The 22,005-nt window shown below is 41.4% G+C and overlaps 1 protein-coding gene across 2 annotated transcripts; it reads left to right on the forward strand.

The window, feature by feature from the left end:
* The first annotated feature begins 1,847 nt into the window (after positions 1–1,847).
* Positions 1,848–20,864, forward strand: scaf11 (SR-related CTD-associated factor 11). 2 transcript variants are annotated; one of them, XM_059326232.1, is made up of 15 exons: positions 1,848–2,013; positions 5,818–5,863; positions 6,031–6,176; positions 7,119–7,202; positions 9,435–9,514; positions 9,706–9,785; positions 9,883–9,920; positions 10,037–10,107; positions 12,271–12,396; positions 14,208–14,293; positions 15,453–17,684; positions 18,548–18,870; positions 18,982–19,152; positions 19,245–19,364; positions 20,016–20,864. In XM_059326232.1, the coding sequence occupies exons 2-15, from the start codon at positions 5,845–5,847 to the stop codon at positions 20,109–20,111; spliced, it is 3,672 nt and encodes a 1,223-aa protein (XP_059182215.1). In that variant the 5' UTR covers positions 1,848–2,013; positions 5,818–5,844; the 3' UTR covers positions 20,112–20,864. The 2 variants fall into 2 exon arrangements, with proteins under 2 accessions (XP_059182215.1, XP_059182216.1); XM_059326233.1 differs by having other exon boundaries at positions 7,125–7,202.
* Positions 20,865–22,005: the final 1,141 nt, after the last annotated feature.

The raw sequence follows: 22,005 nt of genomic DNA on the forward strand, positions 1-22,005 counted from the left end.
TGCCATTAAAACAACTATTAATAGACTTAATGACTTACATTTAATGGTACCATTGACAGTGAGCCAATATGCACAATACAGGGACCCTGAAATCAAACAAGCTAAATGGAATTCAGACATAATTAACTTTATTTCCTGCTTTTCTTACTAAAGGGCAAGATGTTTTCCATGAAAGGGGCCTTTTAATGCATTACCTTTCTTACCAATACTTCAGGTAAAATGAAAGTAGTGAACACACCTTGTGTCTTATGCAGGCTAAGGGTTTTTTCAGATATATAATGGCCTATATGGCATATGGCCTGCTTCTGTGTTCAATATCAGTGGTTGTCAACCTTTTTTCAGTGATGTACCCCCTGTGAAACATTTTTTCAGCCAAGTAACCCCTAACCAGGGCAAAGCATTTTTGGTTGGAAAAAAAAGACTTAAAAACAGAGTGCTGTGCCATCAGTGTCTGATTTATTAAACTTTGGAACTAATAAACACATACAAAATTCAAACATTTGAAAAATATATATATATTTCAAACATTTTAAATATTAATAATCCATGACTAAATTTATTTCTGAATCACTAAAATGTAGTGATTCAAACTAATGTCGTAAAAAAAGTGAGCATATAACCATTTAAAACTATAACTGCTATGCTTCAACCACGACTCCATCTTTGAGTTTTCAAGTGATTGACAGGTGATGCCAGGTGGCATATGACAGGTTGGGTCGAACCATCCTGGTATGGGGGAGACTCTGGTTTTTAGAATAATTAAACTGAATAGCCTACTGAATATAAAATTAGTTTTATGAACATATACTTATATTTTCCTAAACTATTTATTAAATAATTATTTTTATGGATGCATGGATGCTACTTTTTAAATGTACATTTTAAAATCTCACGTACCCCCTGGAGTGCCTTCACATACCCCCAGGGGTACGCGTACCCCCATTTGAGAACCACTGTTCTAAAAAATGTCCTAAAATATATGAATTTTTTTTTTTCTCTTTAAATATATTGTTACATGGGTCATACATATTGTATACCATCACCCTGTTAAAATAATCGGAAAGGATAAAAGGATGGCTATTGGCATAGTAATAACACTGTGTAAATTATGTAACTTAAGAGAAATAAATGACTTAGGCACTTTTTTGAACATGCCTTTGTGACTTAAGCAAGATATGGTAACACTTTATTTTGAAGGTGTCTACATAAGAGTCACACAAGCCTGTCAGAAACATGACATGACAAGTATCGTATCTCAAGCAATAATGCTACTTCAAAGTGTCTTTAATGTTCATGACACATCCCATGTCATGTTTATAACACGCTCATGTCACTCTTATGTAGACACCTTAGAGTAAATTGTTACCAATATTAGTGTCAACAATAAAACACTGATAAACTAAACTGATAACTAAACAATCTCCCTCTAGCTCTTCTTTGCTGGGTTCTTATCTGATGCCTATGAATGTGGCAAATTGTCAAAGAAGTGATGATCTTAAAGGGGTAAAATCACATTATCTGATCAACTGAGGATGTAGATGATTTTACCATAGGTGGCCGGCGTCATGAGGAGATGAGTTAGGCAAAAAAACAAACTATTTTGACAAAAAATGACTTAGGCGATTATTTTAACAGTGTGACGATATATTAGCCAAACAAACCAGCAAATACAGGGGGCAACAAGCAAAGCAGGTCAGTCATGTCCATACATGTAGTGGGTGGTGAAAACAGGTGTTTGCTGCTCTCCACCTGTTGCTGTATGTCTCTGACTGTAAATACCTCCAGAGGAATAAATCCTCTCTGCTGTACCGCCCGGCGGCTCCGCTAGGGGGCGCCATCTCCACCAGCTCCCAGCCAGACTGCGAGACATGTGGCTGAGACTTTCTGAAAGCTGCGCTCCGTTTTTTAGCTCCAACAGTTCCCGGAGAGTGCGATTCGTCAGCATTTCATAGCAGGAGTTTGGACGCTAAAACCAGTCTAGTCGGTGTAAACCAGCAGCAGCAGCGCTTCACGGTGAGTAGCGACACTAGCCGCTAGCTAACGGGAGCTAACTGCTAACAGGCTAAAAGCGACGTAAGCAGGTGCTGTTGTTCAAAGCAGCTAGATAGCTCTCAGCTAGCCAGCTAGCCTGCTAACTTGTGACCTTCAGTGCAATCATCGTGGCTAATATTAGAAACTATTTAGCCGTGTTTGCTGCCGTGCTAACAACAGCCAGCTAGCCCTTAGGTAGCTGTGTTTGTAGCTAGCCTTAGCTGTCTAGCTAACCCACAACAATCATGTTGTCATCGTCGTGTTGGCACTGGTTGATCAACTTGGTGCTACATGTGTGTGTGTGTGTGTGTGTGTGTGTGTAGGAGCCAGGCCGTGTGGCACACAACAGCAGCAAGCTTCACAAGTATCTGCTCACTAACTCAACTCATATCTAGTCACATAAATCACCCATTTTATGGTTTAATTTGACATTTAGCTTGGACGAGGCTCTCGGGCTTGGTGTTAAATGGGCTAATTTAAATGACAGAGCACAAGACGACTGACTAATGGCCTGTGTTGAGTTGGTTTATTTGAAGTGTTTTGAAATTAAAAAAAAAACCTCCCATCGCCGCCAAAGCTCTAGCCAGAGTCTGTTACATGGGTTTCGCTTTAGACACATTGCAAGATCGCCATAATGAAAGTGGTGAAAGTAGGACTGGATCAGGTTTCGTTCCCAGTTTAAACCTCAGGCACCAGCTTCGTGCTCACTGTCAGCTAGCTAACAGAAGTCTGGTGGTCTACTTTATTTAGGTTTGTTTACAATGATTCTGAAGGTAAAAAATAATGTTTTGATCATGAACCTGAAAAACACAACTTAAATGATCACCAAGACAGGATCACAGACACCTGGTCGTAAATCTAGTCAGTCACAGTCTGTATTGGTTTTAGGTAGAGCTGCGATTCGATTAATCGAACAATAATCAGTTATTAAATTAATTGTCAACTATTTTGATAATAGAATAATTGGTTTGAGCAGTTTTTTAAAGACAATAAGTCCAAATTCTCTGATTTCAGATTCTTCAATATGAATCTTTCAGCTTTCTTTGTTCCTTTATGAATATAAACTGAATATCTCTTTGGTTTGTGGACAAAACAAGAGATTTGAGGACATCATCTTGTGGTTTGGGAAACACTGATTGATATTTTCAACATTTTATTGACCAAACAACTAATCGATTAATCGCTTAAATAATCAACAGATTCCTCGATAATGAAAATACTCGTTAGTTGCATCCCTCATTTTAGGTTGTGATTGTTTTTCACTGTTGCCAAACAAAGATGAGTCACAGTATCAAGGTTTAAAATGTCAAAGTAAGAGCTACAATCAATAACATCATCTTAATTTTCCATTATATCCATCGATATTCACTCAATGGATACTTTATTAGGTACACCTTGGATTAGACTGGTTGGACCCCCTTCTGCTTCCAGAACTGTCTTAATTCTTTTTGGCGTAGATTCAACAAGGTCCTGGAAATATTCCTCAGAGATTTTGGTCCATATTGACATGTTGGCAGATTCGTCAGCTGGACATACTTGATAAAAATCTCCTGTTCCACCACTTCCCAAAGGTGCTCTGTTGGATTGAGATCTGATGACTGTAAATGGTAAATGGACCTGCACTTATATAGCGCTTTTCTAGTCGCTTTGCGACCACTCAAAGCGATTTACACTACAGACTGCGCTCATTCACACACACATTTGTGCTGGTGGCGGTGCTACCCTACATGGCGCCACCTACCACCATTAGGAATTTATTCACAGACTGATGAACGCAGCATCGGGAGCAATTTTGGGTTCTTGCTCAAGGACACTTTGACATGTAGGCTGCCATGGTTGGGGATCAAACCACCAGTCATCCGTTCAGTAGGTGACCACTCTACCAACTGAGCCACAGCCGTCCCGTAACAGTACAGTGAAGTCATTGTCATGTTCAGGAAACCAGTTTGAGAGGATTTGAGCTTTGTGACATGGTGTGTTCTCCTGCTGGAGGTAGCCGTTAGAAGAAAGATACACTGAGGACATTCAGGGATGGACATGGACAGCAACAATACTCAGATAGGCTTTGGCATTTAAGTGATGGTCAATTAGTACTAAGGACTCCAAGTCTGCCAAGAAAATATCGTTCATGTCATTACACCACCATCACCAGCCTGAGCTCTTGAAACAAGGCAGGATCGGTCGATGCTTTAATTTCATTTAAGCCAAATTCTGACTGCACCTTCTGGATGTCTCAGCAGAAAGTGAGACACATTTGGCACCCAGTGAGGTTCAATTTGTTGTGCATTCAGAGATGCTCTTCTGCATACCTTGGTTGTAACAAGTCATTATTTGGGTTAATGTCCTTCTATCAGCTCGAACCAGTCTGGCCATTCAAGGCCACAGTGAGGAAATTGTTATAAAGAGCAAACAATGCCTTGAAACACCTTGGGGTTCTGAAGGTTAAACATTATTTGCAAGAACACTATTTAGCACATTAAACAACTGAAAAACTTGCCTGCAAATGTCAGTTTATCCCTGTGAACCCCACAACCCACTTACAATATCTGCCATCAACAAGCCATGGTATACCAACACTAAAAAGGTATTGCAAAAATAATGTTTCAATAAGTGTTGTAGGCTATTTTCCATGAGTTGTGTTAGTGTGCATAGCTCTGCTTTAGAGGACTGCATGGACCGGGATGTTGTTGGAGCAGGCTGTTTTTACTTTGCTGTCGGTGGGAGTGGGTGGTCAAAAAACACACTGCGGGTCCCCAGATTTAATTGTCCTAACCAGAAGGATGGAGTCAACAAATGAAGCTGAAAAGAAGATAATGAACCCCTCGTCAGCTGTAGAGTTCAGTTCTGAGCTGGTGTCTGTATCAGCAGAGTCCTGCTAATGTATAATTCATCAAAGAGCACCAGTTAAAGTATAAATTTAGTTCTACCCTGGTATTCACCCCTCTTCTCAACGGACACATGACATATGATTAAAATAAACATTTAACACTTTTAAAAGTTTTCTTAAATATTTAACAGCTGGCCTACTTTTCCCAATATTTATCAACTTAATTACATCCTTTTTGAAACCCACAAGAACCGTTCTTTACATTGGGAGAAATACTTTGAGAGTTACTTTCCCTGTTACTCTAGTTGTTTTCTTCTTCCAAAACAGTGGAATGCCAGGAGTTGAGTTTTCAATAATACAAAATGATTGACTGGTGTGTTAACTACATTCCTAATTAATGTAGTGTTAAAAAGGCTATTTTTTCAATGGATTTGCTGCAGTGCTCACTACACATACATCTCAGCAGGGCTTCATCACATCAAATCACTACACAGACAACAATGAGAGCAAAACCAGCATCACTGATATCTTCAAAGCAAATATTCTCTGGTTGGCTCAGCTTAAAACTGTCGACGTTGCATTCTAATAAGCAGAGGGGAAAAAACAGCATCCCTTCAGTCTTTACTTTCATTTTCTCAGTGACACATTTAATTTTGTGACTCAGTAATGGAATTAGATGTGTTACAACCTCACCTCATCTAAAATGGAATATCAACATTCTGCAGTAAAACCCAGTAAATAGTGTATATAATGTTAACATTGCCAACCAACAACCCTCTTGGAAATGGAAACACATCACTCTAATAAGTTTTAAATCTTTTTCTTTGCTGTAATTTCTACCGCGTCTTGGTGCTGTTATAGATTAAAGTGTAACAAGCAAACTATATAATATTGTTTATGTAATCAGCTGTACCCCTCTCCTTTATGTTCATCTTCATTTTGTCCCCTCTGTGTCGTAGTGGTGATCAGGACAGCCAGGGGCGGACATGACTGGAGCTGGAAGTGGTGAGACTTTACACAACACAATGATGTTTGGACAAATGTACAGATGTATGATGCAAGAGCAGTACGACCCTTCAGTCATAGTATATCTCAGCATCCTAACATTGAAAACACATCCATCAGATCTAATTCGTAACTCATTTTTCAAACTTGTGTGTGTGCGTGTCTAGGCGGCCAGGGCCCCCCTGAAGGGACGGATGCGGAGGAGGCGGAGAGATGTCCTATCTGCCTGGGCGTCTTGGGTGGCGGCGAGCTCGCCATGCCCGACAGCTGCTGCCACGTCTTCTGCCTCAGGTGTCTCCTCACATGGGCCGAGGTGAAGCTCAATGCTGCTACTTTATGTTTTTTTAGGATATAGTTGTGAAAGAGTTTGGATCCAATTTGAACTTGAGAGTAGGGCTGCATGATTTTGGCCAAAATGATAATCACGATTATTTTGATCAATATTGTAATCACAATTATTAATCACGGTTATTCATCATGTTAGGGAAAACATCCCTACAACTGTATTTTTATTGTATTACTTTTAAACAAACAATAGGAACAGATTTTAGTGTGTGCACAGAGTGTCTGGTGCTTGTTGTAAACAAACAGAGATCGCTAAGTGAACACCTCCTGCAGTGTTCTGTTAGCCTATTAGCTAGTTGCAGACTGAACGCTTAGGGGTTAACATCCCCTCCGGTTCTGCAGCTGGGAAAGACTGCTGCAGGAGGACTGTGCCGCTTCGACTCGTTCTTACTCTTCTTAACGAGCTGCCGACCCCCGCGGCTCGTTAAGAAGAGTAAGAACGAGTCTTCAAAAGTCTCCAATAACACCAGAAAAAGTAGCTGGATTTGTCGCCAGTCGCTTTTTTGAAAAATAGTTGCTAAGGGGCTAAGTATAGCAACAAAGTTGCTAGGTTGGCAACACTGCTTTGCCGGCTTTTACAAATGGTGCGTGTTGTTGTGCCGTCTAGTAGCACGTCATATCCTGCTTAGCGTTCTATCCAATCGGCAACCAGCCTTTTTTCAGGGGAGAAAAACGGCCCCGCCCCCTGGTGGTTGGTGGACTACTGGTGTAGAAAGTGCTTGATTAGATATGCACGAGGGCCGCATTTTAAATGGAAATATCGCCGACAATCAGGTTAATTTAATCATGGCGGCCAAAATCGTTATCACGATTAAAATTTGATTGTGAATCCCTACTTGAGAGCATAATCTATATTGTGTCTTGTGTTCATATTTTATTTTATTTTATCTTATTTTAATTTGCTTTAAAGTTGCAGATGGCTCCTTCCTGCCCGGTGGACAGAAGACCATTCACTAATGTTTACAGATGGGACGGGAATCGCAGCTGTGTGCAGGTCAGTCTGCTTTCTACCATTGTTTACACTGTCATAGCTGGCCATGGCTGCCTTTGTCATTTGGTAATTCAGTACTGTAAACTCGTATAAACTTTACTTTTGTTAAAGTGAATCTGAAATTGCCTCCTGTGTTAAGGGGAGAAATTGTATTCAATTAGGCACTCATGTCTGGGCGTATGCCTGTCTGATTGCTATTTGTCATCCATCTCTGTATATGTAGCTTTTCATGAAGCCAATCGAAACACTACATTTCAACCCTCTGAACCTCGCTGGGATTGAAACATATTTTTTCTTAAAACTATTGCAGAAAATACATAGTTTATCTTTGAAAGAAACTGTTAAAAACAGGCATAATTGTTAGTAAATCAACCAAAACTAAGCTTAAATTTGTAATGTTTTTGTCAAAATCATTTTTTTCTACATGTCTCCATTTAAACGTTTCAAAAAATAATCCATACATTTGTCCTAAACGGTCACATGACAAGTATTCACTGATAATCAGACAGGACAGCTGGCTGTTTACGCAGAGATGAGAGGACAGGACAGGAGAGGTTGTAAAAATGTGTTAGTTTATTTATAGCATGGGGACACCAACCTTTTTCCCCCAATGTTCATGACACTTGTGGACATTTGGAAACATGTTGTGTATATAACATCCATTTTATTTTGTTGTAAGAAAAGAAAATATCAGAGAAATTTCACTTACCTTTTTCATTTTTTATATTTCATTCATAGCTGTGTTATTCTGCACAAAAGACATTTTTGAGTTATTCACACTTCTAGCCACGATTGTGCTGATTCCATGGAGCTGCAGGACTTTTATATTGCAGTGAAATACAAGGCCACAGTGAGTAAAATATGAAAAGAGCATAAATCGCTCTAAAAACAGCTTGGGCCTCAGACGGTTAAACATTATTTGCAAGAGGATTATTTAGCACTTCCAACGGCATAAAACCATGCGTGCAAATGTAAATTTATCCCTATGAACCGCTCAACCATTTTAAAAGTTATTCTCTAAAAAGTAAAAAAAATGTTTTCTTAAAACTTAAAGACTTCAAAATGACGCAATTTACCATAGCCAGAAACTGAAATAAAGAAATTAATGTTGGACTTCCACATTTCTGTCAGTCCTGGAATGAATCACGTGCAACGAACGCTTCTGTCAGGAAAGATAACTACATAAAATAGCAATAATTCGTCAAAATCACATGAGAATCACATGCCCAAATAAGCACTGGTTAGCACTTTCAAGAACCAGAAAATATCATTAAAGCTCAGCTGGGAAGCTGAGAACAGCAGTTGGGAACAAAATTCAGTGAAACTTCGAATTGACTACAGGCTGTTTACACAGAGCAGAGAGAAGAGGACAAGAGAGGCTGAAAAAATGTAAATTCAGTATTTATAGCATGTGGAACCCAATTTTTTCCAATATTGGTAACACTTTGTACACTTGGTAACAATTTTTGCAAAAATAAATTGGCAAATAAATTCAACCTGCATTTTTAGCCGTGTAAGTGATTTATAGCTTTATACGTGTGTTAGACTGCCCAAAAGACATTTAAATATTACCCCTGTGTTTAGCCATGATTGTAATGTTTCCATAGAGGTGCTGGACTTGTATACTGCAGAGAAAATATATAGGTCACAGTGAGTTAAATGTGACAGGAGCTGCTTGGGGTACACAGAATTCTTGATGCGATTTTGATGCAGTATAATACACTCTGTCCTCTGCTTGCAAGCCACAACTACCAGTCAACATTTGTATACATTACTGAAAAATCAGGAAACAAAGTCTGAGGGCAAGTTATAGAAGTGCTCTTAATAGAAGGAAAGAACTTATTTAGTTTTATTCCTGTCGCTGTTTGTTTATTTATTCATTTATTTATTTATTTATTTTACTTTTGAAGAGTATATACATGTTTGGGTACACACACACACACACACACACACACACACACACACACACACACACACACACACATATATATGTATATATATATATATATATATGTGTGTGTATATAATCTTTTTTTTTAAATGAATCTCCTACATCTGTCTACATTTCATTTTGAGATACTTAAGTTAATACAACTTAAATTACATTTTTATGTAAACGTGTACTTGTAAATGTGTATGGTGTCTGTAGTGTCTGATATGTTTTATGTTCAATTTGAGGAAAATCAATAAAAAGTTGGGGAAAAAAACTTTTTCTTCCTCCATTTCTGTCTTAAGGTTCCTGTGAGGAAAAGAGTGACTCAACCTGAAGCTGAGAGTTGCTGCTGTAGAAACCCTGAACAAAAGATGTGTCTCAAGTGAGTGTGAGGCAGATGTTTTTTATGTAGGATAATAAGGTTAGCACTTTAGCCAATCTCAAAGGTCTTTACAGAGATTGGAGGAAATACTTAATGACATCTACTTAATCATTAATCAGGGAGAAGTCATTGTGTGTAATTGTTAATATCTGTAGAATTGTAGAACTTGAGAACAATTGTTTTTTTTCCAGAAATAAGCCTACAAGAAGACAGAGACGACAAAAGGTGGAGAGGATAGTGGACGCCAAAACAAAAGGACTTGTGAGGAAATGTATGGAAACGCCCCTCTTCCTACAGAAATATGTGTGACCCACTCACATTTTGTTAACAAAGTCCAACAGTGTGTAAATGTCTTTTTTTTTTTCCAGGTAACGACGACGACCCCTCCTCACTGAGCAGAAAAAAGGTGCTTTCCATTAGTTCTTCTTTTTTGCCCCATAATCATGTTTCATTGTCTGGTGTAATGTTAAAGTAATGTTCTTCAGTGTTTGGTCTCATCAGTGTTTGATGTGTTTTCTCCAGGTGAGAGGAACAGAGTGCTGTACTTGGTCACCGTCTCCCTGTGTCTCATTAACAACATCCACTCAGGACATGTAAGTCACACTTCCCTCTATAATGATTTATTATGTTACAAACCAGATCCCCAAAAAGTTGTGACGCTGTCTAAAATGTTAATTAAAAAACGTGTGCTCATCCTTTTTGACACATTTTGAACTAAAAGCTAGAAACACAAGATATTTAATGTTCAACCTGATTAAATGTATTCTAATATGCAATATTCTCATTCTGAATTTGATGCCTGCAACGTTTTCTCAAAAAGTTGGTACAGGGGTGTGTTTTAGGTTTTTCTTTTAAAAACACACAGTAAGCGTTTAGGAAATAAGGACACTCGTTGTTGAAATTCTTCTTCTTCCCATTCTTGCTTAATGTATGATTTCAGTTGCTCAACAGTCTGGGTCTTTGCTGTTGTATTTAGCGCTTCATCACGCTCGACACATTTTCAGTGGGAGACAGGTCTAGTACCTGCACTCTTTTCCTTTGAAGTCATGTTGTTGCAGCAGAATGTGTTTTGGAGTTGTCTCACTGAAATAAACAGGGACGTTACTGGAAAGACATTGTCTGGATGGCAGCATACGTTGCTCCAAAACCTTTTTGTTCCTTTCAGCATTAATGTATAAACATACACTCACCGGCCAGGTGTACCTAATAAAGTGGCGATGTGGTATTCATCTGCTTCCAGGTTGTGCTTTTCGAGATAGTCTTCTGCAGACCTTGGTTGTAGTGAGTGGTTATTTTAGCTACTGTTGAACCAGTCTGGCCATTCTCCTCTGACCTCTGGTAATTATTTAAAGGGACTTGTTGCAATTTTAAAAACTTCAGTGGGGCAGGTAGCAGCAATAACGGCATTAATTGATGCCACCTCAGGCATCAACGCTCACTGGATATTTCCTCTTTTTTAGAACATTCTCTGTAAACCCTAGAGAAAATTCCAGTAGACCAGTTGTTTGTAACCTCTTTCATAGAGCGGTCCCTCAAATATATTATCTATAATATTATTAGTTGGTGCTGATTTGATGACTGGGAGGTGTGCGACATCGCACATTCCAGCTTGCCGGGATGATCCGTTCATATCGGTTCCGCCTCTGTGACTACCTCGGGAGGCGGAAATTAGTGGGATCACTTGATCCTGGCATCCCGCTTCTGATGCGTTCATAGTGCAGATGCGCCATAAATGTGAAACAGCACTATGAAAGGGGCTTGTGAAATACTCAGACAAACAACCGTGCCACTTTCAAAGTCACTTAAATCACATTTCTTCCCCATTCTGATGCATTAAGTTGCTACCATGTGATTGGCTGAGTAGATATTTATGTTAACAAGCAGTTGAACAGGGCCAAGTGGCTGGTGAGTGTAGATGTTTGAGTTACGTCATCCAATCCTTGCTTGGGAACAACTCAGGGTCTTTCAGACTGCCATTTCATGCTGCCATATTTACGCCTCTGTAACATTTCACCTGCAGTTAATACGCTCCAGAGGCGTGATGGGAGGATCAAGTGATTCTGACTCTGTAGCACCTGTGGAGGTAGTAATAGAGGCGTAAAATAAGTGAGACTGTTAGAAGCGGGATCAATGTGAACTGGCGGAGATGACATTGCATAGAATATGTGACATATCATCAGAAATACGCCTCTCACCTGAGTCTGACAGTCTCAATACTGTCATCTGTTACTTATTAACACTTTTACCTGTTTAATAAAGTTGTGGAACACTCCCAGGCTTTTATTGCCTCTGTCTCAACATTTTTCATGAATGTGTAGCTGGCATCAAATTCAGAATAAGCATATATACAAAATCCATATGATCTTGGTTCAGTTTTCAATTGAATGTATGTCAAAAATGATTGGCAACTGATTGCATTCTGTTTTATTTCTGTTTTAGACAGCGTTCCAACATTTTTATCATCAGGGTTGTAATCTGTATTATGACAAATACAGTGGTACACTGGAAATTCGTCCTGTGGTTACCACAGCAATTAAAATCTAATTAGATGCTTGGATGTGGTGATAATTTGTTACTAGTTGCAAGGCTTGCTAGTTTCCTGCATTTTGGCTTACCTAAGAGAGTTCCAGTCGCCTAGTTTACAGAAAGGGCAATGGGTCAGGAGGACAGTGCGTTGTTAGACGCCCCCCTGCTGGAGAACAAGGCAAAAGAAAGTGCTCCTTAATGACAATTTTCTTGTGTGAATCCTCCTGCAGTGCAGATCCTGTGTGGGTGGCAGAGGACATACCATACGACACCGGATTAAAACCGTGCAAGGCCCAGGCACAAGACTGTCCCTGGCTTTCTCCTGCTGCTCCCATCCCTGCTGACGGCGCCTCAAGGTAGTGACATCACAGCTGAACACTTTGTTGCTTTGTTTGTCACAGTTGTTGCTGGGAGTGACTCTTCCAAGGCCAAGTTTGACGCACATTTTCTTTAATCAATCTTTAATCGAAGTGGAGCTAAAAGAGGGCACAGAGAGACCCATACAATAGATATATTTTATATATAAGAGTAATCAGTTACATTTGGAACATCATGATATTAAACTTGCGCCATGATTCAGTGCCATATATATTGAAGTAGCATAGTAACTGTGTTTCTATCAACAATTTTCGATGTACGTTTTGAAGGGGCGTCCCGGTGGCTCACACTGGTAGAGCGCTTACCATTAAGGCCGGGTCCTTGCTGTGGCGGAGCCGGGTTCGAATCCGGCCTGTGCTCCCTTTGCCGCATGCCCTCCCCTCTGTCACCCCCTTTCTATCTGTCACTTTCAATAAAAGCATGAAAAATACAAAAAAATAACAAACAATTTTCGATGTACATTTTGAAAATATACACGAGAAAAGCTTGATGGAATTTCGCATTTAATGCGCATTTCATAAATGCGCATTAAAGTTTTTACGATTGAGGTGTTTTTTGTTTTTTTTTCTTCAAAATTCCATTCAACTTTAATGTAAAGACAACTAATGACTGTATGTTGTCAACAATTTACTTTCAAATCAGATAAAGAAAGTACAACTCAAGAATATTTTAATTATAATTATTGCCAGTTTTCACATTCAACTAAAGGGATTATTTAAAGTAGCCTATTGTTAAATATTGAACAGCTGGAACACCTTTTCTTTCTTTCCCTCTTATATCCCTCTCTCTGTCCTTCTCTTGTTCAGTGAGAGAAATTAGCTGTAGCTTGCCCTGTCAGGACAATGTGTGTCAAAGAAATCAAGGCTGTACTGTTGGAAGTTTCACAGGTCATGGAACTTTGTGACATTTGAGAGGGACAGACATTCACATTACTACGAATTAAGTCATTCCATCCATCCATCCATCCATCCATTTTCTTCCGCTTATCCGGGGCCGGGAATTAAGTCATTAAGCATTATAAATCCAAATTTTGGAGATATTTTTGTAGTTTTCCCCACATTGTAATAATATCCATCCAGACATGACTTTGGTCTTTGGCACAGAGTTGGGGATCATGGAGCAAGCAGTCCATGCATAAGGGAACACGAGTCTAAGGTTCAATAGTTGGGTTTATTTTCCCCAAAAAGATTCAACAAAAGCAAATTACCAAAGGCAACTCAATGAAAATAATTACAGGGCCCTCAAAAGAGGTCAACAAAACTGCACTGAAAGGAAGTCTAACCAAACAAGGCCGCAATAAGACCTAGGGGAAACGTGTATAAATATTGGCTGATTAAACCAATAAACAGACACAATATAGACTAAATGTTCATCACAAACAAACTGTTGCTGTTCTAGAAACGTAGTAATATTTAAAATATAATTCTAATCCTGTTCTGAATTTTATTTTATTTTTTCAATAGTATTTATAACAGGTATTTAGTAATAAAAAAGAGCCAATTAGAGTATTGATGAAGAACCGAAGAGTTGGGATAAAATCCTAACAATACCCATCCCTAACCATGGGTAAAGAGGTATACCAGTATTCCACCACACACGTTTTAGTTTCACAGTGAAACACAGGCAGCCCTAAAGAGATGAAAAATATAGTCATGCATATTAAGATTGCGTATATAACTGGTACCACTAATTCAGTCGTGTGTTGTTCTTGTCATTGACTGAAATGTAACAGATGGCTTGGTATCTTTGAGCTCAGTTGTTTTTGTTTGTATTTTGTTTGGTTTTACAGGCAGAATTTCCATCCCAGTGGTTGGAACCACAGCCCATTTTCATCTCCCTTTACCTCCACTTCGCCGTTTGGCCCCGGTCATTTTGGTGAGTCTGGTCTGGCAGATTTTTACTTTTTGAGACACCTACTTGCATGTATTAATAAAGGGCAGTAAATAAATAAAAGTGCATTATTTGGATATGAATGTTATATGGACTCAGTTTAGACTTTTTAAATGCAATCAAGCTTTGTTATATGATACAATATGTAATGGGTAACATTAATATTTTGGTGACAATGTGTACATGGAGTATAATTGGCAGTAGCACTTTAACCCCTCTGACCCATTTTTGTCTTTTAAGAAGGGACCAGGGGATCAATAGATGCTACATACAACTGGTGTACACCATCTGAAAACTTTTTCAAGTCTCATTTCTGTTTTGGTTTGGCACATAGATAAATGTTAAAAGTATTAAATTAAAAAGGAAATATAACATTATAAATATAATAATTCAATTATGGTCATTCCCATACTCAACTACTAGTTTTTGCAGCAGTTTTTGGGTTGATACCATTTATTAAAAATATTGTTAATATTGGTGTTAAATTTAGCTACTTTTGACCACACAAGGATTTCTAATAAATATCATCCAAAATACCACATTAAGACACCTAGACATCGAGGAACACTACAAAAATCCATGTTATGATTTGGTATCAGCCAGATTTCTGCGGTGAATGTTTCTGTTCTGAAAACTACTGAGAAACCCGATCAATATACCTAGGAAAGCCATCCACTCAATACTAAATCTCTAGTTTGTGGTTGTAAAGTTTCATGATGCTGTGCAATTAAAGACTGTTTAGGGAACCAATTTTCATTCTTCTATCTTAATTGTCAGAGGTCAAGGGACTCCTTTGAAAATTGCAATGCCATTTTTTTCCTTTGGAGCTGCATGTTTTCTTCCCCAAACTGCTTGGGATTAGCATAAAAGTGGGCATGTCTATAATGGAGAGCTTCATGGGTTTCTATAGAACCCATTTTGATTCACATATATTGAAGTCAGAGGTCAAGGGACCACTTTCAAAATACCCATGATCGGTTCTCCCTTGCCAAAATTTAGGTTAAATTTGGAGCGTTATTAAGGCGCTTTTTAACTTACTATACCAGCTCCTGTGGGTCTCGCAGGTTAACACAGAAAATTAAGCATTCTAGATGACTTGATGGAAATGTTAACAGGTCTTGCTCATCTCGTTTCTCTCCCACAGTGTTTCAAGGTGTTGTCTGCGCCATCACATGTCCCAAAGGAGGAGAGAAAAGAGGCGGTCGAGCTTCAACCTCCAAAGCTCCCACCAAAGAGGCCAAGTCTCTACCATCTCGGCGATCTGGACGTAACAAAAGCCAGGAAGAGCCTCCTGCATCCGACCCGTCACCGCCGCAGTCCAGTGCATCAGACTCCGACTCATCTACTGGTCAGCCCACCAAGCCGACCAGGGCCTCACAGGCCCCTGCCAAGAGGAAGGGCAAACAGGTAACAAACCGAAAAGCCAGTGGGAAACGGAAAGCCGCACCAAGGAAAAAAAAATCTCCCGAAGTTGTCAGCAGCCCGGCAGCAAGTGAGGAGGAGGAAGAGGCTGATGCACATGAGAGCATTGAGAAGGAAGAGGAGGAAGAAGAAGACAAACCCGATCAGGAACAGGACTTGAACAACTCAGAGAAGCAGCAGTCGGATGCTGAAGGGAGCCTCAATGAAGACCAGGACGGTTTGAACTCTGCTGATGAGCTAGGTGGTGCTGAACCCTCGAATAATGATGTGGGACAGGAAAGTGACGAGACTCAGGAACAATCTAATGAACATAACCTAAAACCAGAGGAGGAGGACGGGTCTTGTCCCTCAGACTCTGCTCCTAACAGCCCCGGTTCATGCTCCGAGGGCGAGCAAAGCAAGAAGGAGGAGGAAGAGCCACCAAGCCCTGCATCATCTGAAGGAAGAGACTCTGAGAGTAGGACTTCACCATCACCCCCTGTCTCTGAGAATGCTCTGCTGGACAACATGAAGTCTCCACACTGTGATGAGCAGGATGAGCAGGCCGATGACATGGACATTTGTGCAGAGTCCGAAGAAGCCAACAATGATGAATCTTCAAAGGAAGTCATGGCTGAATCATGTGAGAATTCTCCAGAAGCGGCTGCCCCCTCTGCTGGAGAGTCGGAGGATAATTCAGGTGTCCCGGAATCCAAAGCCTCTGAGGACACAGATCTAAAAATGCCTGGATCAGAAGAGCCTTCAGTAGTTGACAGCGCTGAGGAAGGAACCAAGGATGACAGTCCATTCAAGGATGATACTAAAGTTGTCCCCATGGACTGCAGTTCCCCCACGAGTGAGCATGGCAACAGTCCCATTTTGGAACAACCGAAGGAAAGTGCTCTCTCACCTGCTGCAGAACCTCCTGCTTCTGCAAGCCAAGTCACCAAGGACGAGAGTGACAAAGACCAACCGGAGAGAGAAAGGAGCCAAGAGAGGAAGAACGGCAAGCAGCGGCGCTCTCGCTTCCACTCCCCAACCTCTACCTGGTCACCTAAGAGGGAATCCAGGCGGGAATCATCCCGGCGCTCACGCTCTAGAGAACGTGATGGCAGCCCACCCTCGAGCCGCTCGTCCCATGCTCGCAGCAGAGAAAGAGACAGGGACCGAGATGGTGAGAGGGACTATTCTAGGAGGGAACGTAGTCGAGAGAGAAGGAGAAAGCGATCAAGGAGTCGCTCTCGGTCCAGGTCCCGGTCCCGGTCTAGATCACGATCCAGAACAAGATCATACAGGCGAGGGCCCAGCCCTGAGCGGCCAGCCTCTAGAGAGCAGTCTCCCCAGAGGAAGGAGCGTAGGGGCGACTGGAGGTCTGCCCAGGGTGCTGGGTCAGGAGGGGAGGGCCGGAGGCACCAAGGAGGCGCTGGGCGCTTAGAAAACGGTGTGCCGACAGAAAGTTCCCCTGAACGCCAGGGCTGGTCGGAAAATCCTGACTGGGTTACAGAAAAGAGTCGTGGCGATGCGGACAACAGGAACCGGGACTTTGGCTCACGTTGGGAAGACCGCAACAGTGGCGGAAACAGAGGAGAGTCACGGGGTCGTGGAGGCCGCGGAGGGTTTGAACGCAGCCGGGGCGCAGGGCGGGGCGGCGGCAACCGTAGCTTCTACAACCAGCAGGATGAATCTGCAGACAGCCGCTGGCAGCCCAGAAACAACTTCTCAGGTACAGGCAACATTTCAGGGAATGACGCATACAGCCGCTTCAATGAGAACCGGGGTGGTGGCCGGGGGCGGAAAGACTTGGACTCAGGAGAATCTATGCTCGACCGGTCAGGCTGGTCATCAGCATCCAGCTGGGCTGTCAGGAGGACACTACCTGCAGACGTTCAGGATTATTACTCCAAAAGGGAGAGAGGAGGACCAGGAGGCTGGAACCGACAAGAGGAGGAGCAGCCCGCAGCAGCAGCAGCAACAGGTCAGAACCCTCTAACCCTTTAGTTTGGCCCCCAAACTGTGAGGCTTCAGTTATTTAGCCCCACTCCAAAAACACCGCTGCTACTGTTTGAGAGAATGCAGATGATGAATGGCAAAGATCGGCCAAATTTCTATCAGAAACAAGAGCAGTAGTCATAGTTTTTGTGATTGAGATTCTCATTGGCCCCTTTTCCACCAACATGGAACTGGTTCAGTTTTGGTTTGCAGGTTTGAACCATTTCGGAGTATTTCCACCCAAAATAGATTTGTTCTGATAAAGGTTGGTTCCCAGCTGGAACCGCAAAATGGCAGGTTTTCCTTGACCTGACGTGTGAACCGAAATGGGCATTTCATATTCTGGACTTTGGAAATAGTTGTTCCAAGCATGTAAATATTATACCAGAACAAAAGCTTACCTGTAATTATTGCAATCTGCCATCTTGCTGCTACTGTTTACTTCCGCTGCACATTGTGTAACGCCTTCTATTGATAGTACACCCTTGATTAAAATAGTTTCGGTCGAAAATGGGGTATTTGAGGCTAGCAGAGTGCTGAAGCTGTCACCAGTACCTCAATTGTCAGCATGCACAAGACAAACCAAAGGTACCCCAGGCACCTGTCATTCATTACATTTCAAAGCCTCACAATTTACTTGCAAAAAATATATTTTTGAGAAAAGGCTAGTAAATTGATTGTACAGATTGTTGGAGCTACCTTCTATCTAGTATCTCATGCACATTTTCATCATTTATAAATTAATTTTATATTTCCATACAAAACTATATAGCAATTTAAATCTGCTACAAATACAAATGACATATTTTTCCTGACAGGTTTTTAATTTTCTATTTTCTTGTTCTCCAGATGCCCCTAAAAGCGAGGCTCCTCCCCAGGCAGTGCCGGGTAACGCTCCGGTGCCTGTGATGAACGTGATTCCTCCTCAGCTGAATGTTCTCCACCATCACTACCCCATGCAGGGCCCACGAGGAGCGCTGCCGGTCAGCCTGCAGCCCGCAGCACCGTACGCCATGCCTCCTCCGGTCCCCGTGCACCTGCACCCTGCCGTACCACTGCTGCAGGTCCCAGCTGTCGGCGCTCAGGGCCTCCCACCCCCGCCCCCTCCGCCTCCACCCATGCATCAAGGCGGCCAGACAGCAGCAGCTCAGCCCGATGGCTATTCCACCCAGGTATGGCTTTATTGGGAGGTAGACAGGACGAGTGCTGAGGATGTGTTGGGATTCTCTGTTCATCCATTAGCCTTTTCATCATCTTCATTCTCTTTCTCTGCTTTGCCCTAGATGGCCAGTTCAATGGTGGGTTATGGGAAACCTGGTCTTCTTCCCACACCAACCAAAGCTGCTGTTGCTGCAGCGAGCCATGGCCAGTCAGCACCCAGCCAGGTGCTACCATCCTCTACGACTCAGCCCAGCCAGTACAAGGTTCAGGCTGACAGCTCCAAAAAAGAAAAGGTACCCGTCGGCCTGTCACCACCTTTCAAGGAAGTGTTTAGTTTCGCTGTTCAGTTTCTCACCAGTAATCCAATTTTCTCTTTGTGCTTTAGAAACAACAGATCCAAGAGAAAGCTGTAAATGAAGTGAAGACAGCCATCAAACCGTATTACCAAAAGAAGGAAATCACTAAGGAGGAGTACAAGGAGATCGTCCGCAAAGCTGTAGAGAAGGTAAACACTTGTGACACTGTTAGTGTCTGCTAAACCCCGCCCCTTTTCGTTACCAGTTGATTACTGCACAAGACATGGAAATAAATAAGCAGCACTGTTCTTTTAAAAAAAGATAACATTTTTTAACAGCTGACGATGCAACCCCTATGCCCAAAAAGTTTGGATGTTGTCTAAAACGTAAATTTAAAAAATGCGATGATGCTCTAAACTTTTGAAATATGTTCAACTGAAAATTGTACGGAACTTTCGTTTTTTTGTAAATTATACACATAATTTCACTTTAATGGCCCATTGGTGTGATGTCTTGTTGTTAACTTTAAAGCCCCAATGTAGCGCAAGTCAGAGCCTAAAATGGGCCAGTACTCATCCGTATTTAATACCAGCACTTCTGATTTTTGTGTGCGAGTTCCCATACTTATAATTGAAAAGTATAATTACTTGCTTGGCTGCTGCACTGTGACTCTGTGATGTGTTTCTCCAAAAGTTGAGTCTGTTTCAACTTTCCCTGCTGCGTCACACCATCCCACTCACATGAATTGCAGGGCTAGGATTTTTACCTGATTTGGTGTGAATGCTGCTTTACCACAGCTGGCATTCAATATTTGCCGCAATTGTGACCGTTTGTTTGACCTCCACCGTGTTTTTCCCCAGGTGTGTCACAGCAAGAGTGGTGAGGTGAACTCCAGTAAGGTGGCCAACCTGGTGAAGGCCTACGTGGACAAATACAAACACGCCCGCAAGAAATGAACCCCCGCCCTGCTGCTGGCGCGGCGATGCCCTCACAGACCCATTCAGCTGCTCAAGTGCAATTTCCTCTAGCTGGAATTTGGCCTCCACACTGACAGACAACGGAGAGCCGACATTTTCTTTTTTGATATCTCTACCTTTTATTGAATGAAGATTTTTTTCTATAGATTTTCATATTTTGTTAGAAAAAGAATTGCCCAATCAGAAATTGTAATGCAAGAGCCCTTTATTTTGCATAGATCATGTGACTTGAGAACTACTGTATGGAGCGCAGGGTGGCGTGGGGTGGGGTGGGACAGTTTGTACTGAAGATGCAACGCTCAGCCAACGACGCCAGCTCATGTAGTGGAGAGCCTTCCATGGCGCCGTCTGGTACGAGGATTTTTTCCTAAATGGCATCCTGATCTCATAGCTTATTAATTGAATATTGTCAATGTTCTTTTTTAAATATTATATAATATTTCAGATGAAAGCCTAGTTTAAAAAGCAGTGCATTGCCTTTATTAATCTCTGTGGCCCAATTAAGGGCTATAATCTGATGAGTGTGATTGTAATCAGGGCCCTGATTGGTTGAGGAGATGCTAAGAGGGATGGCCAATCAACAGTGAGTTTGTAATGTAAGGCACAGGTCCCGGGGGCAGATCTTATGAAATTAACCCCACCCCCTGCCTGAATGTGTATTAAATGTCAATGGGTGAACATGAACTGTGCAAAGTATCCAGAGAGTAGTGAAATAAATTAGCTGCTTCCTGACCTGCTGTTTGTTTGTTAGAGGCTTCAGGTGGAGCAAGAAAACATTTCCATTTAAATTTAAAGATGGAAGTGTTTCTCTCCTCAGAGTGTACATTTTCATCTCGTCTCCATCTTTGTTTCTGTGATGCTTCTGTTCTTCACTTCCCAAAAATTACCTTTGAAACAACGCGTGGTATTGTGGTGTTGTCTTTCTCTGGGTCCCACATACTTTTTCCAAGGAAAGAAGAACTACTAGATTCAGGTTCACAGTAAAGTGTGAGTGATAGTGGGAATGAAGTAACAAGTCAACAAGACACATTTTCGAAATTTAGTCTGAAGTCTAATTAACACGTCCAACTTCCTTGCTTACTTTCCCTTTCATACATCTCCTTTCCCCCCTCCATCTGTACAAGTATGAGGTACTATCATAAAGCTCTGGCTGCCCACAGATGGCTCCAGTAATTTTTTCCTTGATTTAAGCCAACTATCAGTACGGAAAGACTATCCCACTGCTGATATGCTTTAGGGACAGAGCAGCGGAACAAATTTTTCCACGCAAGAATATTGCCTGGCACAAGTTTGCATGTATTCTCGCCATTGCATTTACTTTGTATGTATCATGCCATGCCAAAGAAAAATATGCTTCATCTTTGGTGTCAACACACCATACAGACGATAAGGAAAAAAATAATCTGCAGTGCAACAATCTGTGAACAACACTGACATCACCTCTGTTGCTATGGTGCTACGGCAAACATGTTTATTTACACATCCAGCAGTTACGAGGCAACATTAGTTTTCATTTTGAGTTGTTTCCTGGCCAGTTGGTGGGTTTAGGTCCAGTATTCACTTTCTTTCAACTCTATTTTTGATCTCTTCACACTCCTGAGTTTATTATCGGCTTTTTAGCTGATAAATGCTCTGCCGTGTTAACCTGCTAGCCTCTAACTTTGCTGGGCAGGATGGGTAATCTGTTTAAAAAAAATAATAATAATAACTTGCAGCTGTGAGAACATAAGAGTTGACCAGTATAGTGGTGGCACAGCTGAAAAATACTATTCAGCTCTGTCTACTGCTCTCAGTAGACAGATTTGTTTAGACCTAGATTTGTTTTTTTAGCATGTGGCTAAAACAACCCAAACTACATCAGTTCTAACATGGA

Source organism: Centropristis striata, chromosome 22 (genome assembly GCF_030273125.1).
Source record: "Centropristis striata isolate RG_2023a ecotype Rhode Island chromosome 22, C.striata_1.0, whole genome shotgun sequence".
Taxonomy (NCBI): Eukaryota; Metazoa; Chordata; class Actinopteri; order Perciformes; family Serranidae; genus Centropristis; species Centropristis striata.

What these genes read in the sequence shown, in the direction of transcription:
- scaf11 (XM_059326232.1), top strand. An exon ending in GTTTGGCCCCGGTCATTTTG is followed by an intron (nt 14,294 to 15,452) that starts GTGAGTCTGGTC and finishes TCTCTCCCACAG; the next exon opens with TGTTTCAAGGTGTTGTCTGC. An exon ending in ACAGCTCCAAAAAAGAAAAG is followed by an intron (nt 19,153 to 19,244) that starts GTACCCGTCGGC and finishes TTTGTGCTTTAG; the next exon opens with AAACAACAGATCCAAGAGAA.